This window comes from Amphiprion ocellaris, chromosome 12 (assembly GCF_022539595.1).
Source record: "Amphiprion ocellaris isolate individual 3 ecotype Okinawa chromosome 12, ASM2253959v1, whole genome shotgun sequence".
In the NCBI taxonomy this organism is placed as follows: domain Eukaryota; kingdom Metazoa; phylum Chordata; class Actinopteri; family Pomacentridae; genus Amphiprion; species Amphiprion ocellaris.
The window spans coordinates 30,989,097-31,002,694 of NC_072777.1; the positions used below are offsets into that span (position 1 = coordinate 30,989,097).

Sequence of the window (13,598 nt, forward strand, 5' to 3'; positions counted from 1 at the left end):
ACCAAAATATTTTTCAAATTACTCAGAAAACTTTATTTGTCCCCAGGGGGCAATTAAAAATACTGGTAAAAGTACCCGTAACACCTGTGGGAATGTAGAAAAATGTTGCATATCTTAATTACATTTCTCAAGTTTCTTCAAAATAAATAGTCAACTTTTTTTTCATTTTTCAAACTGCTCAAAAGAGGAAGTTCCTGAGTTCCCACTACTTCTTGTCTACTTCTAGCCATGGCTGTACTGTTTTATAGAGATGCAGGACTTTATATTACAGTGAAAAATGAGCCCACAGGGAGTAAAAATGTAAAAAAAAAACAAAAAAAAAAAAAACATCCAGAAACTGCTGAAGGTTCAGAGGGTTAATTTCATACTTGTTCCAAAGCCCTGATACACATGAACTGAAATTCCAGCCTGAAATTATGTGTGCTTGTAGTTCACTAAAGTTGATTAAACAGGAATTTCAATTCATCTCATTCAGTTTTCAGCCAGAATGATTCAACTGAAAGTGAATGTCCTGCAACCCAAAGTATCAGGGCTACCTCCGTCAAACTGCCATCCACCAGGCTCTCTTTTATGCTAAGTGTAAATGTTTTTGTTCTTCTCGTAGACCATCGTCCGAGGGAACCGGCCACCCAAAGATGCATCCATTAACGGCCTGCTGGAGGAGTTCGACAACATTTCGGTAACGCGATCCAACTCCTTGCGTAAAGAGAGTCCACCAGGTCCCCATCAGGCCGGAAGCAGCTCCAAACCCTCGGGCGGCAGCCATCCAGCTGCTCCAGAGGAGAACGGATTCAACCACTACTACTCCCGCTACTCATGTGACCTGGACACTTCCAGCAGGGACTTTTCTTTGGATTCCAGCAAACCAAGTTTCTCCATAGATAGTGACTGGGCAGTTGGGAGGCACTATCGATTCACCAAACAGAATGGCCACTCGCACCCCATCCGCAGCCCCTTCTACCCGGACGCCATGCCGCAAAAATCAGACTATGGCAAGCTTCCCCCGGACTACCACACCTACCTGGAGAGCAAAGGGCGCTCAGCCGATGAGGTGGCCTCCACGGTGGGGAGCGGAGTGGGCTCCAGCGGCTACTACCGGGCGTCAGTGGGCGGCTCATCCAGCCAGGACTACCGGGACACTTCAGTCGGGACGCCATCTCGCGCCTCCCTTCACAGCGAGCAGATCAACTACCCAGACAGTGAGTGGAGTTACGGTGGCCTACGGGACGAATACGAAAAGCGACCTAAGAGCTCCTACGTAACCCAGACCAGCCCCACGCCAGCCATCAGGCAGCGATCCAGATCAGGATCCGGGCTTCAGGAGCCAAACGTCCCCTATGCAGCCAGCGGGGCATTCAAGAACCCTCCACAGGCCCATCCATACAGCTCCTATACCTACCCTCGTCTCTCGGAGAGTCTCGCCAACTCACAGACCCTCGGCAAGGTACGTGAAACAAAACACAAAGGCTGTGCATACTAGTCATAATTGTCGAGGATATTTTACGCCTAGGTTCTACCCTTGAATAAGATAACAAACACACTGCTGGGTTGTCTTGAAATGTAATATTGTAGACAATATGGAAACAAAAGTACATCATTGTAATGGGGAAGACACCTCACTCCTCTCTCCGCCAAAGAAGTACAAATGTAACCGCTTTTATAGTGAACACAAACTTTTTTCCTTATTTGCTCATTGTAGGAAGTAAGTTTAAACCTTATGGTACAGTTTTACCATATAGGAAGCCCATTTTTCCAAAGACAAAAGCCTTTCAAGGGTGTAAACACATCTTCCGAGGTTGGCCTCAAACCTTAAATTTTCTGACCCTCTAGGCAACTGTTCCATCTGAGCTACGGGAAAGTTATTCTACCAACAGAAACAGTTCCCCAACAGCAAAGACATATGTACATGAAATTAACAAATAGACAATAAATGATCACATAAGATCACATATTCTCTAACAAAAGAACGTCTTTGACAGTATTTACTCTAAACTGCACTTTGTGTCATTCCTGGAAACATCTTTGAACACAGCATCCCTGACAATCCTCTAGAAGCATTTCAGAGGAAATTATACAGATTAATCCTCATTTTGAGTTAAAACCTCCCATCAACTTACAGTCAGATACTCCACGTCCGTTTCTATTTTTTTTTAACTCTTAACTGTAGGTTTTTCTGGTTTTCCTGCGAGATAGATTGTGTCAGCTGTTAATCTACTCTACCCCGAAGGAACCAAGCCACATAAGAGAATTACTTCTCTGCAGCAGCTACTGTCTCTGCACACAGATCAATTAATGCTGCTGCTGACCACTGACCAGAAAGCTCTGAATTACAGAGTTACAGAGACGAGACAAAGAGAGCCATAAAAGAGTGTAGAAATTAACCAGATAAAATCAAAGTAGACATGCATAAACCTGAGTAGAATTAGCAATAACAATCATTAAATAATAGAGTAGTCTTGCTCTTGATATTTGTACAGAAGCCTTGTATCTGCATTTGATTTATTTTACTACAGCAACAAGAAAAAAAGATTGATTAGTACATGAATTACAAAGATGGGGCACTAACATTAATTCATTTTCTAGACAGATCACGTTTTCAATGTAAACTGCAATATAGTCCACCAGAGAACAACTTAGTCAGTCGACCTACTTTTCAAAGAATCAATTGGTTGCTGAGAAAACAAAATCTGCACGTTAATTGTACATGCACTCTGTCTGCTAGCTCTGTTTTAACATTAATGAATTCTAAATTAGAATAAAAAGCTTGTATATGCATCATATTAATGTAACAGTCAACCTGGAGACTACAGCACTACTGCATTAACAGTAAAATGTAACATTTTTTAACACAAGTAAGACTGCCACAAAACTGTGAAATTAGGTCAAACTGTTTTATTACTTATACACCAATGTGTGTCATCTGCATAGAACTGTACATTTAATATGTATGTAAATGATGCCCAGAAGCTATATGCAATATTCTGTGCTTAGAAAACAAAACTAGACACGGGTATTAATCTTGGAAGAGTTTCATACTACTGCAGTCACAGTGAAATATCAAACTTTCACACAAATAAGATTGTAACAAAATAGTGTGATTACAAATACGGGGCGTCCTCGGTTTACGACGTCATCGACCTACGGCGTTTTGTTACATCAGAAATGGTTATGTGGAACTAGTTGGTGAGCGGACCAGACGAATACATCGTCACCGGCGCTATAAGACGGCTTTGTTTACATTCGCCGGTTGTACGCCACCTTGGATTGTGCTACATTCGCTAACTTTTTGCCCTTCATTATGGCTCCCAAGTGTAAGTCAGACTCTTCTGATGGCAGTGCTTCGAGGAAAAGGAAAGCCATCTCCATAGAAGTGAAATTAGATATAATAAAACGCTCGGAACAGGGCGAAACACGGACGAACATCAGTCAAGTTGTAAAACTAGTGCAACATATTGTAGTGGCCCTCTGTGATGAATGAGTGAGACTTTAACCTGTTCCCTCGTCGTTTATTGAACCTTCATACAGGCTACTGTGGGCCGTAGCCAACGCCAAAATAACTACAAAACCCAATAACTTAGCTCCAGAATTAGCCGCCGTTCCCAGCTCTCTCTCGCTCAACACACACCGGCATGGAGCAACACACACACATACTACTGCTGACTCTGAGCCAATCAGAGGTGAGCTAACTAAAACATGGCATGTTCACAGACATTAGGTAAATCTTGAACTGAACAATAAACACTGAAACCTCAACATCAACAACAACATGCATGAAAATTATTGGTATTCACTTTTCCGAAGATCTGATTGATATAGCGATGCATGTAACAGCTTTGTTTACATTTTCGTTGGAGTTCCGACTTATGGCGAAAATCTACTTAGGTAGATCAATAGGAACAGAACTCTGATGTAGGTCGAGGACCCCCTGTATACAATGATTACAGTTACAGTCACAGTAAACCTTTAAAACTGCACCAATATTGTTGCTGTCGCTCAATGAAAATTAAACATCTAACAACAAGCTTTAGGTAGAATTCAACAGTTTTATTACATATACATAGATGTGTGTCTTCTGTCTAGAAGCGTACTTTGATTATGCTGCAGCTGTTAGTATGTCAACTCTGTGACAGTGCTGCAGCCTGTGTTGTGCTCCAGTGAAGCAGCAGGAGAAACACCCAGGAGATTCTTCAACATGGAAATTCCCCCGACATGCAAACAAACAAACCGTCCATGCATTAGTGGCTGTGTGATGTAAATATACGTTTCCAGTATACGTTACTCACTGTGATTCTTTTAAACCAATAATATTATTCTTATTATGGTGGAAAATAGTGGAATAAAAACAGTATTAGTCCATGCAGCAGCAGGGGTAAGTCAGAGAAAGAGTGGTTCATATCATGTCTTTATATAGTCTTTATATCACTTTCAGAGCCTCATTAAGCCTATTATATTGTGAGTACTGCTATCACAGCTCTCCACATCCTTCCGTCTCACACATAAAGTCCAGTAGCTGCGAGGTTTGCTGATGTAGATCCCAGGGTGCCTTGATGAAAAACCATTTAACCTGCATGCCTCAGTAAATAGCCACTCTGAAAAAAAACAGCCACAGAGAATGCAAGAGTAGCAGGAAAGTGATGCAGGAGAAGGTCATTTCTCTTCCACATTGTTTATTATCACCACTTTCTGAGGTTTTGTGCTTGAAGAGGCACATTTGCTTTTCTCAAAATGTACAGTATGTGTAGGGAATGTAATGAGTCAAATCCAAATAGGAACACTTCCCTTACTATAGGGCTGCACAATAGTGGAAAAAAATGCATTGTGGTGTTTTGTTTTTCTGCAGTATGCGTAAATACAGGAATTTTCACCAATAACTTAAATAACTGTATTTGGAAAGGATACCGAAAGCTGTGATTGGGCCCCAGGACTAAATATTTAAAGACCAGAGGATCGCTTCTAACATCAGTGTTAGAGAAATCAACTAAACAGATTTCCAGATTTTCAATTCATTATTGTGTTACGACCCAGCCGCTAGGGTCAGCTGGGTGTAACAACTGGATGTAATTGGTTTGGTAGAGCGATTTATTGCTCAGTGACAAATTTTAACAAACAAGTAATCAAACACACATAGGCTGTACATAGTACAATACCAACTACATAGCTAGTATGACTAACATTGCTGTTGCTGCATAATCTCATCAACTATATATATATATATATATATATATATATATATATATATATATATATAAACTTGCAAAAAAACTGGCAGCAAGGGCACAAGAAAATAATACCGTAACATTCAAAAACTATTAAAAAAAATAGTGAAAATCATGGCAAATATCGGTAAAGTAATAATATTTTTAGCAAGTTTAATTGTATTTTATTTTAGCAGTCTTCGTCTGTTTTTGTTGTTGCTTTTTTGTGTGATTTTACTAGTAATTATCTATAAAAACAACAGAAAAACAAACCAGGGAAAATCTGTAAACTGGCACGAAAAATTAAGTACCATTTTTTAACCATCAATTTTCTTTAAAAAAAAAACAAAAACAAAAAAAAAACCAAAAAAAAAACAAAACAAATATCTCTAAAATAAGGGTATTTTGTCTGATTTCAATTCAGAAAATAATAATATAATTTTATGGTCAAATGTTGTAGAAGAACAAATGACCATTTACAAATAAAGACTTTACATGTGAACATTAAATACAGTTTTCCCAGATCATCAGTGTGAGGTTAACAATAATATTCTCAGCTGCCAAAATCATTTTTAGTGTAACAGTGCTTCATGAACTGTTTTGATTTTTTTTTTTTAAAGCAGCTATTAGCAGTTGTTGTTGGTTTTGGCTTCCCAAAAAGGCATCAGAAATTTAGATTTTTTTAAAATAGTATTTTGGACAAACTATACACTACTGTTAAAACTTAGCTGTATTTCTATATTTATTTCTAAACAGATACTGTATAAAATCCTAGATGTGTGAGTGTTTCAGTGATATTTAATTTGATGATGTGTTTATTGCTTTGCCAAATATTAAAATGAAGTGATATTTGTACTGTGGGAATCATTGTCAATTTTGCAGCATCGGTTAAAAAAAAAAACAAAAAAAACAAACAAGGAGTCATCTGGCAGCTTAGGAAACACTTATTCTTCTCAGCTCACAGACGTTGTAACAAAACCGGCCCTCTCTCTGCTCATTTTCTGCCTTTTCTTCTCCTCCCTCATTCAGCCTACTCACGCCTCTGAAGTAAATCCCTCTTTTTCCCTGCTGTTGTTGGAGCCGGTGGGGATGTAACAGTAGACAGCAGAGACTCGACCACACACAGACAAAGCTGCAGCACACACACTTTCCCCCTCTTCTTCTTCTTCTACTCTCTCTCTCTCTGTTTTGTGAGCTCAGTGCCGCAGCTCTCAGTGACAAATTGATGTTGCGGCACTTTCCCTTTCTGCAGCCTTAGCATAAAACTGGCCGAACGATGTTCCACCACGGAATTCAATTTCACAGTTGAGTTAGGTTGTTGATTACCCTGCCAAACTCAGATTAATGCACGTTTAACCAACATGGATCAGGAGACCCCTGGATGACAGCCAGCCAGCGGTGCCGGCCAGCGATAGGGGGGCACGAGACCGGGCTTCCCAGCACCCCCCGCCCTGCACACCTGCCTCCGAGTGATTGATTAAAAGAGTTCACACCATGTAATTATACAGCATCCCAACACATCAGGGCTCCTCCTCCTGCCCTGTCTGCACTCATGTGTGTGCGTTTGTGTAAAGAGAAATGGCACAGAAAGAAACAAATAAAGGGGAGGAGAAAGAAAGAGTTTTTTCATTATACTCTCGGCCTCCTGAGGATTTATGAGAAAAGAAATCATGCTGGTTGAGGAGCATTTTTGGGAGGTGTGGCAAAGGTAATTTAATTTAGTCTCTGCAGGGTGAAGGCAGCTTCATCTTCTGCTGTTTGGAGTTTTTTTTTTCTGTACATCCACTCTAGTTTCTATGGCTATTTGGAGTCCTTTCACGCCTCTGCTTGTGTTAAAATGACACAGTAATTGTAGGACTGCTGACAGTTTATAGGGCGTCGATTATACTATAAATTAGACATGCAAATTAGGATGAAAAGCAATGATTGTGACACAGATTAGGATAAAAAAAATCTTTTCATTATGTTTTTTAGGTCACTTTACTTTATGACTTTGACACGTCATATAGAGTAAAACCAGTTTTAATTAATTCTAGGTTGTGCCCCATACTCAACTCAAAACTCCCTTTTAAAGCATATACATAGATGTGTGTCATCTGCATAGAAGTGTATATTTATTATGTATGTAAATGATGAAGACTAGACACAGATATTAATCTTAAAGACTTCCACACTACAGTAATCACAGTAAAATACCACATTTTTAACTCAAACAAGAGAGACATAAAACAGTTTGATTACAAATATACTATGATTACAGTTACTGTCACAATGGACTGGTGCAACTGGCACAAATATTGTTGCTGTTTCTCGATAAAAATGAAATATCTAACAGGCAAGCTCTAGGTAAGGTTGACCTGTTCTATTACATATACACAGAAGTGTGTCTGCATAGAAGTGTACTTTTTATGTATGTAAATGATGCTGAGAAGCTACATGCAGTATTCTGTGCTTAGAAAACAAAACTAGACACAGATATTAGACAGTTCCTTGCTGCAACACTCCCAGTAAAATATCGCATTTTTAACTCAAATAAGATGGGCACAAAACAATATGATTGCAAATATACTATGATTACAGTTACAGTCAAAAGAAACTAGCACAGCTGCACAAGTAGTGTTGCCGTCAATGAAAATTAAATATCTAGAACTGACCTCACTGTTCCAATGCTTTTGGAGGGGAGTATATATTCTCCATGTATTTTCTATTTCTAATAATTGACTGTGAACTAGCATATGTCTCAAAGAGTAGAACCACGTTTTCTATTGTCTCATTTCGAATCGTTGCAGAAAGTTTAACCTGTGAAATTCTTCTGACCATATCAGAAACTGTAAAGCCAGTTTATACCTCAAATTTGTGAGGTTCCACATGATAGGTGTTTTGTTACTCTGAAAATTAGTAAACATGTTAGTAATTTTTAATAGACGATTATCATATAAATAAATGTCAAAGTATGAGCTTTTTTTTCACCGTGTACCACATTTATGTGTGTACTCCTGGCACATTATGAGTCATTTAAGGTGAGTCATACACCTGAGCTTTTAATAGCTCTCTCTGAGTCAAGCTCTGCATGCTCACAGTATGTGTTACATGAACACACATATACAGTGTACAGTGCAGTGCAACTCTGAAGGTGTTTCTTAAGGAAGAGGTGTGTCCCAGATCTGAACACTCCCTGAGCTCCTGGTTGATGAATGGAGGAGCTGAGGAGCTCTGCAGGGTGGTGAGGATGAAGTATGAAGCCTGTTCTGTGGACTAAATGTTCTCTGTTAGCTCCATCAAAGGACAATGTACCTGCAGACGATGTATAGCCATGCATGTACATTTTCACATCCAAAACATCACATGGCCCAGTCACAGATTTTCCCCGTGTTCCTGCTAAATGACCGACTGTTCAGGGCTGATCCACTGTCAGATCAAGTGCAGGAGGACTTTGATGCAGAGTTCTCTACCCTAGTATACACCCTTTCTGCATATCTGTAGCCTTCCTAAATGAACTTGTCCACAATGTTTTATTCAGGGCTGATAGGGATACAGGATACAACATTTAGACCTAAACTGTACCTAAAATGTTATATATTGCTGGCATATGAAACAGGAATTCTGTCATTTATAACTATTGTTCTTCATTAATAAGGATTACCATAACTAAATATGTATATTAGAAACAGTAATAGTATCAGATGACGCTATTACGCTTTCCTCTGTTTACAGTGAAATTGATAGCAGTTTTTTTTCCTGCATTTATGTCTGCTCTTTTTTCTCTGTTTGCTTAATTTTTCACTGTTCTATCATATTTATTGCCCACTGAGGTATTATAAGTTAATGTTTTCCTTCTAACTTAGCCACGAGTCATTAGTGTAGCCTTAGCCACCTTGAAAGTAGTGAATTTCCTGATTTCTGCATTTTGTTCAGTTTTTACAGGTTGTGTCTTTACTAGAGAGACATATATGTTGGTTAAAGCAGAGTGTTAAAGTTAATCAGACTTTAGAAAGATGTTGCGGTGCTGTAGTTAGCGTGAGCCAAAGGCCCGGCCGTGCTAGCTTAAGGCTTGGTGAAAGCCTTAAGCTAGCACCGTTAACAAAATAGTTGCAATGACGTTTATTGGGGCATTTTTAAGTGTAAATATGCACCAAAGAGTGAGAAGGGTGGCTGCATGAGAGCCAAAGTGGTGCATTTAATTTATATTGGCATGAATCTGTCAATAAATATCATGTTACCAATAGTCAGCTAAATCTTGAACATCGGTCCCTAGATCATGGCCAGATTGGTGATACATAAATGGGGCTGTTCTGCCCCGACAAAATGTACACAAGGGAAAAAATTCACTAGGCTTATCTGCCATAGCCAGCTTTCTGGATGTTGCAGTTATTTATTTCATGTTTGTAGAGTTGCTTGTAACTTCACTCAAATGTAGGATTTTCAGGTCTTTATGAATTTCATGAGTTTTGGTTGTTTGCTATAATGTGGAAACGACAAGAAGTTTTTCCTTCCTCGTCTTTACACATTTTTAAGGTCTTGTGAATTCACACACTCAAACACTACAGCTGTGATTTCAGTTAAACCTTTAAGGGGTTTAGTGTTTAGGTCGAGATTAGGAGTCCCATATTGAAGAATTGCCCCAGTGCATGCTGGGGAGTTGCATTCATATCTTTCAGCCAATCCAACCAAGGCTGATAATTTCTTCCATTGGTACAAGTTTAAAAAGTGGCTGCTTTGCCATTTTATTTCCACCTTAAAACACCTCTCCCTATGCATATGTTATCTACAACTTTCAGAACTTGTGTAACTGTACAGTGTTTCTTAATAAAATCCAAATAACCTTGTCTTTTCTCTGACTCTTCCAGGGCGACTATGAGCGTCCGTCTCGTGATGACAGTCCCCAGGTTACGGGTGGCGACACCTACCCTCGAGGGCCTCTCAAGCTACCTCAGAGCCACAGCAAGCCGCCTGGTTACCCCCCAGTGCACCTACCGTACCCCCCGATCTTCCACCACTACAAACCCTCGCCCTACCATCATCCTCCCTCCCAGCCCAGCCCACCTTACACCCCGCAGGTACAGAATCTTTACATATAGAGATAGGTCTTTCTAGCTTTTTAGCTCCGATACAGATCAAACTATAATCAGTCTGATGTGATTTAAACTGGATTCATCAAAATTAAACTTCTGTCTTCTGTTTTTAAACTTTTGGGCAGAAAATTCCATAAGACTTTAAGACTTAAACTATTTCTGTCCAGTTAAAACCACATAAGACAAGTTCTGGAGATGTATTCTTCCAGGACTGCAATGATTGTACTACAGATTACGATGGGAAAATTCTTCATTTTATGTTTTTTAAGTCAGTTGACTGTGTGAATTGGATAAGGTTCATATAGTAACACCAGTCCACATCAATTCCAGGTTCTGGCCCCATATTTAGCTCAAAACTCACTTTAAAAAGAAGGTATTTTTTCCAAATACAGTTAATTTAGAAACATATATCATATCCTCTTTGTATTTCTTTCTCACTTTGTATACCTCTGCTGTGTTCTTTTCCCAGGGGGCCTACTCTCAGCCTTCGTCACCCTATATCCCTCCAGGAGCTTACCCACCTCCTTCATGGGGGTCAAGCTCCGACACTCAGCCCTCCAGAGTCTCCCATGAGCAGTTCAGAGCTGCACTTCAGCTGGTGGTCAACCCAGGTGAGAAACATATATTTGGGCTAAAATCAACAGCGTCATAATGCTGATGGGGTAGTCTAACTGTACAAATGGATGTAGGATATGGGTGCATTGGTTGCCCATTTCAGGTGGCTATGTCTTCCCTTTTGCTCTCTTTGGTTACTATTTTCTTTGCTACACGAAACAAATACAACAACCACTTCCAAACGGCAACCTTCCACACTGAAAATTTCAAGTTTTTCCGAGAACTTGGATCGTTCAGAAAAGCAGCCCTGCTAGTTTTTTGTAGATTATCCTTATTAACCTGCAATTTTGAGGAAACACAGAAGCTGCATCCTTCGCTTCACTTTGCTGAGATGTGACCATTATTGGTTTAAAGAAATACAAACAAGCCAGAGTGTTTTTCCCCCTGTAGGAGAATGATAGTGTGGTGCAGCCAGACAATTAGATTCAACAGAATGAACTGGCAAAGCAAGACTCCTTCTTGGGAGATATCCTTCCCCCGGCTGTCTTTCAGGAAAAGTCTGGGGCGAATATCATGGCTGAAGCAAGCTGTTCTGTTGTCCTATCATAAAGGGACTACTGAAATGACACTCACCAATTATTCTACAGAAAACTACTGAAGACTCTTCTGATTTTCAGCGACTTAAAACAGATAGCTGGAGTGTAGTCTGCATCATTGAAATGCCGGCTATGAACAATTGTACTCCTTTCAGACTATTGTAAACTCCTGATCTTTATCTTGATCAACTGCTGGAACCTGCTTCTTTCTTATGTCACCAAGGAAACGTTAAAAACTTAAGTAAGGTTGTTTTTGTTTGTTTGCTTGACAAAGTGACACTTAGACATAACCATTGGTGTACTAACTGGAAGTCTGCTAACACAACAGCAGCTGCTTCTGGGTCAGGAAACCTGTACATGTGAAATATCCTGGTTAAAAATGTAAGTTTTGTTTTTGGGGAGTCTCTGTGTTTGCAAGACAAATAAGCAACGAAGAAAATAGAACACCTTTTGCTACAGATAACTTCTAGTGTCATGTGTCACTCCTTCATTCCATTTGCCACAATTATTTTATCTTTTGTCATTTATTACTGTCTGTCAGACCTCCCTGTTTCCTTTTGTTGTCGCACCTTTGCTATTTGCATCTGTCTGCCAGATCCCTTGATTCAACCACCTTTTGAATCAAGATGGTGTACTTTCCAAATGTTCTGACTCGGCTTCCCTTCACAGACTCATGCTCTGTGTTGGTAAACCCACCGTATGCTGGAATACAAATAAACATCCCACTGCAGCAAACTTCAAAGGACTAAGAGTGAAATTTCTTCAACATAAGTGATGTTGTTGTTTGCCATCAGGCGATCCTCGGGAATACCTGGACAGCTTTATCAAGATCGGCGAGGGCTCCACGGGGATCGTGTGCATCGCCAGCGAGAAACACAGCGGCAAGCAGGTGGCGGTGAAGAAGATGGACCTGAGGAAACAGCAGAGGAGAGAGCTGCTCTTCAACGAGGTGAATTTTCAACAATCGTTTTCTCATTTTAACTGAGCTCACAAGACATATCTGAGCAGTTCTGTTGCTGTGTGGTTTTCCTGCAAGGTTTAGCGGATTTATTGGGATGTAAATTAGAAGCACGATGCCCACAACATTTGTCACAGATTGTTGAAAGCCTAAACGAGCTGAGATGAAATGGGTTTAAATAGCATCATTAAACATTGCACTTTATTCCGAGTAGATAAAAATACATCCCAGTTGTTTGCTAATTAATGAAAAAACATGAGTTCGATTTTCCTCTATTTCCCTGACATGCATCCATGCCAATTAAACCACAAACACATTTTTTGCATCTGTAATTGCATTTATTTAAATTTGAGTCATGTTCACAGAAAAAAAAAATACTCTTCAAGACATTTATTCATAGCTGTTTGTATTCGGGGCGTTGAAAAATGAGCGACGTATCATTTCCAACAAAATTATATTTCCAGGCAAAGTGCTTGTTAAGCACAGAAGTGCGAAGTGAGTAAAGGCTGATTCTTGGCTGGCTTTTCTGTGCTGCTTCTATTTTGGGTTTGTAGGAGAGAAGCACACACTGAGAGTCTTGATGCATGTTTTTGAGCATGTGTGTGTGTGTGTGTGTGTGTGTGTGTGTGTGTGTGTGTGTGTGTGTGTGTGTGTGTGTGTGTGTGTGTGTGTGTGTGTGTGTGTGTGTGTGTGTGTGTGTGTGTGTGTGTGTGTGTGTGTGTGTGTGTGTGTGTGTCTGCAGCGAACACAGATGTGTAGCAGTGGGTGTTCAGCTGGGAACTAATTTGCTTCATGTAATCCTATTAATTTCTGAGTGTAATCCTTCTATGGGTAAGCCTCCAGAACATGTTCACATTAGACAAAGGAAAGTTAAATTAATAAAAAAGATGAAATTACATGAATACATTTAATAAACTACTGAAATACACACACTGAACATGCATACATGAATACTGTTTGATTGGTGTTTTATAGCAGTGATTCTTTACCTCTTTAGGAGTGCAGATATTGAATGAATAAATAAAATTGTGACCCGACAGCACACTGTATGATTTTATTTCATACTTGTACTATTGGGTCGCCCAAAGAATAGGACTTTTTCCAATAAATTGTATATATATTTATGTTTGTACATATTTTTTCTACCTAAATTCAAATTGTCTGACTCACTGGATGTAGATTTTGGGTGTAAGTCTGTTGGGAGGATAGCAGAAGGGGAGCT

General features: G+C 39.6%; 1 protein-coding gene across 7 annotated transcripts in view; it reads left to right on the forward strand.

Annotated features, from left to right (window-relative positions):
* The window catches only part of pak5 (p21 protein (Cdc42/Rac)-activated kinase 5), a 119,558-nt gene that overhangs the window by 95,101 nt on the left and 10,859 nt on the right, over positions 1–13,598 (forward strand). For all 7 annotated transcript variants that reach the window (XR_008603524.1, XM_055015947.1, XM_055015948.1 and 4 more), the window contains 4 exons: positions 605–1,444; positions 10,043–10,252; positions 10,737–10,878; positions 12,213–12,367. Coding sequence is in view for 6 of the 7 variants with exons in the window: in XM_055015947.1 (XP_054871922.1) it covers positions 605–1,444; positions 10,043–10,252; positions 10,737–10,878; positions 12,213–12,367 (1,347 nt within the window). In the remaining variant the exon portion in view is untranslated. The remainder of the gene's footprint in view (positions 1–604; positions 1,445–10,042; positions 10,253–10,736; positions 10,879–12,212; positions 12,368–13,598) is intronic.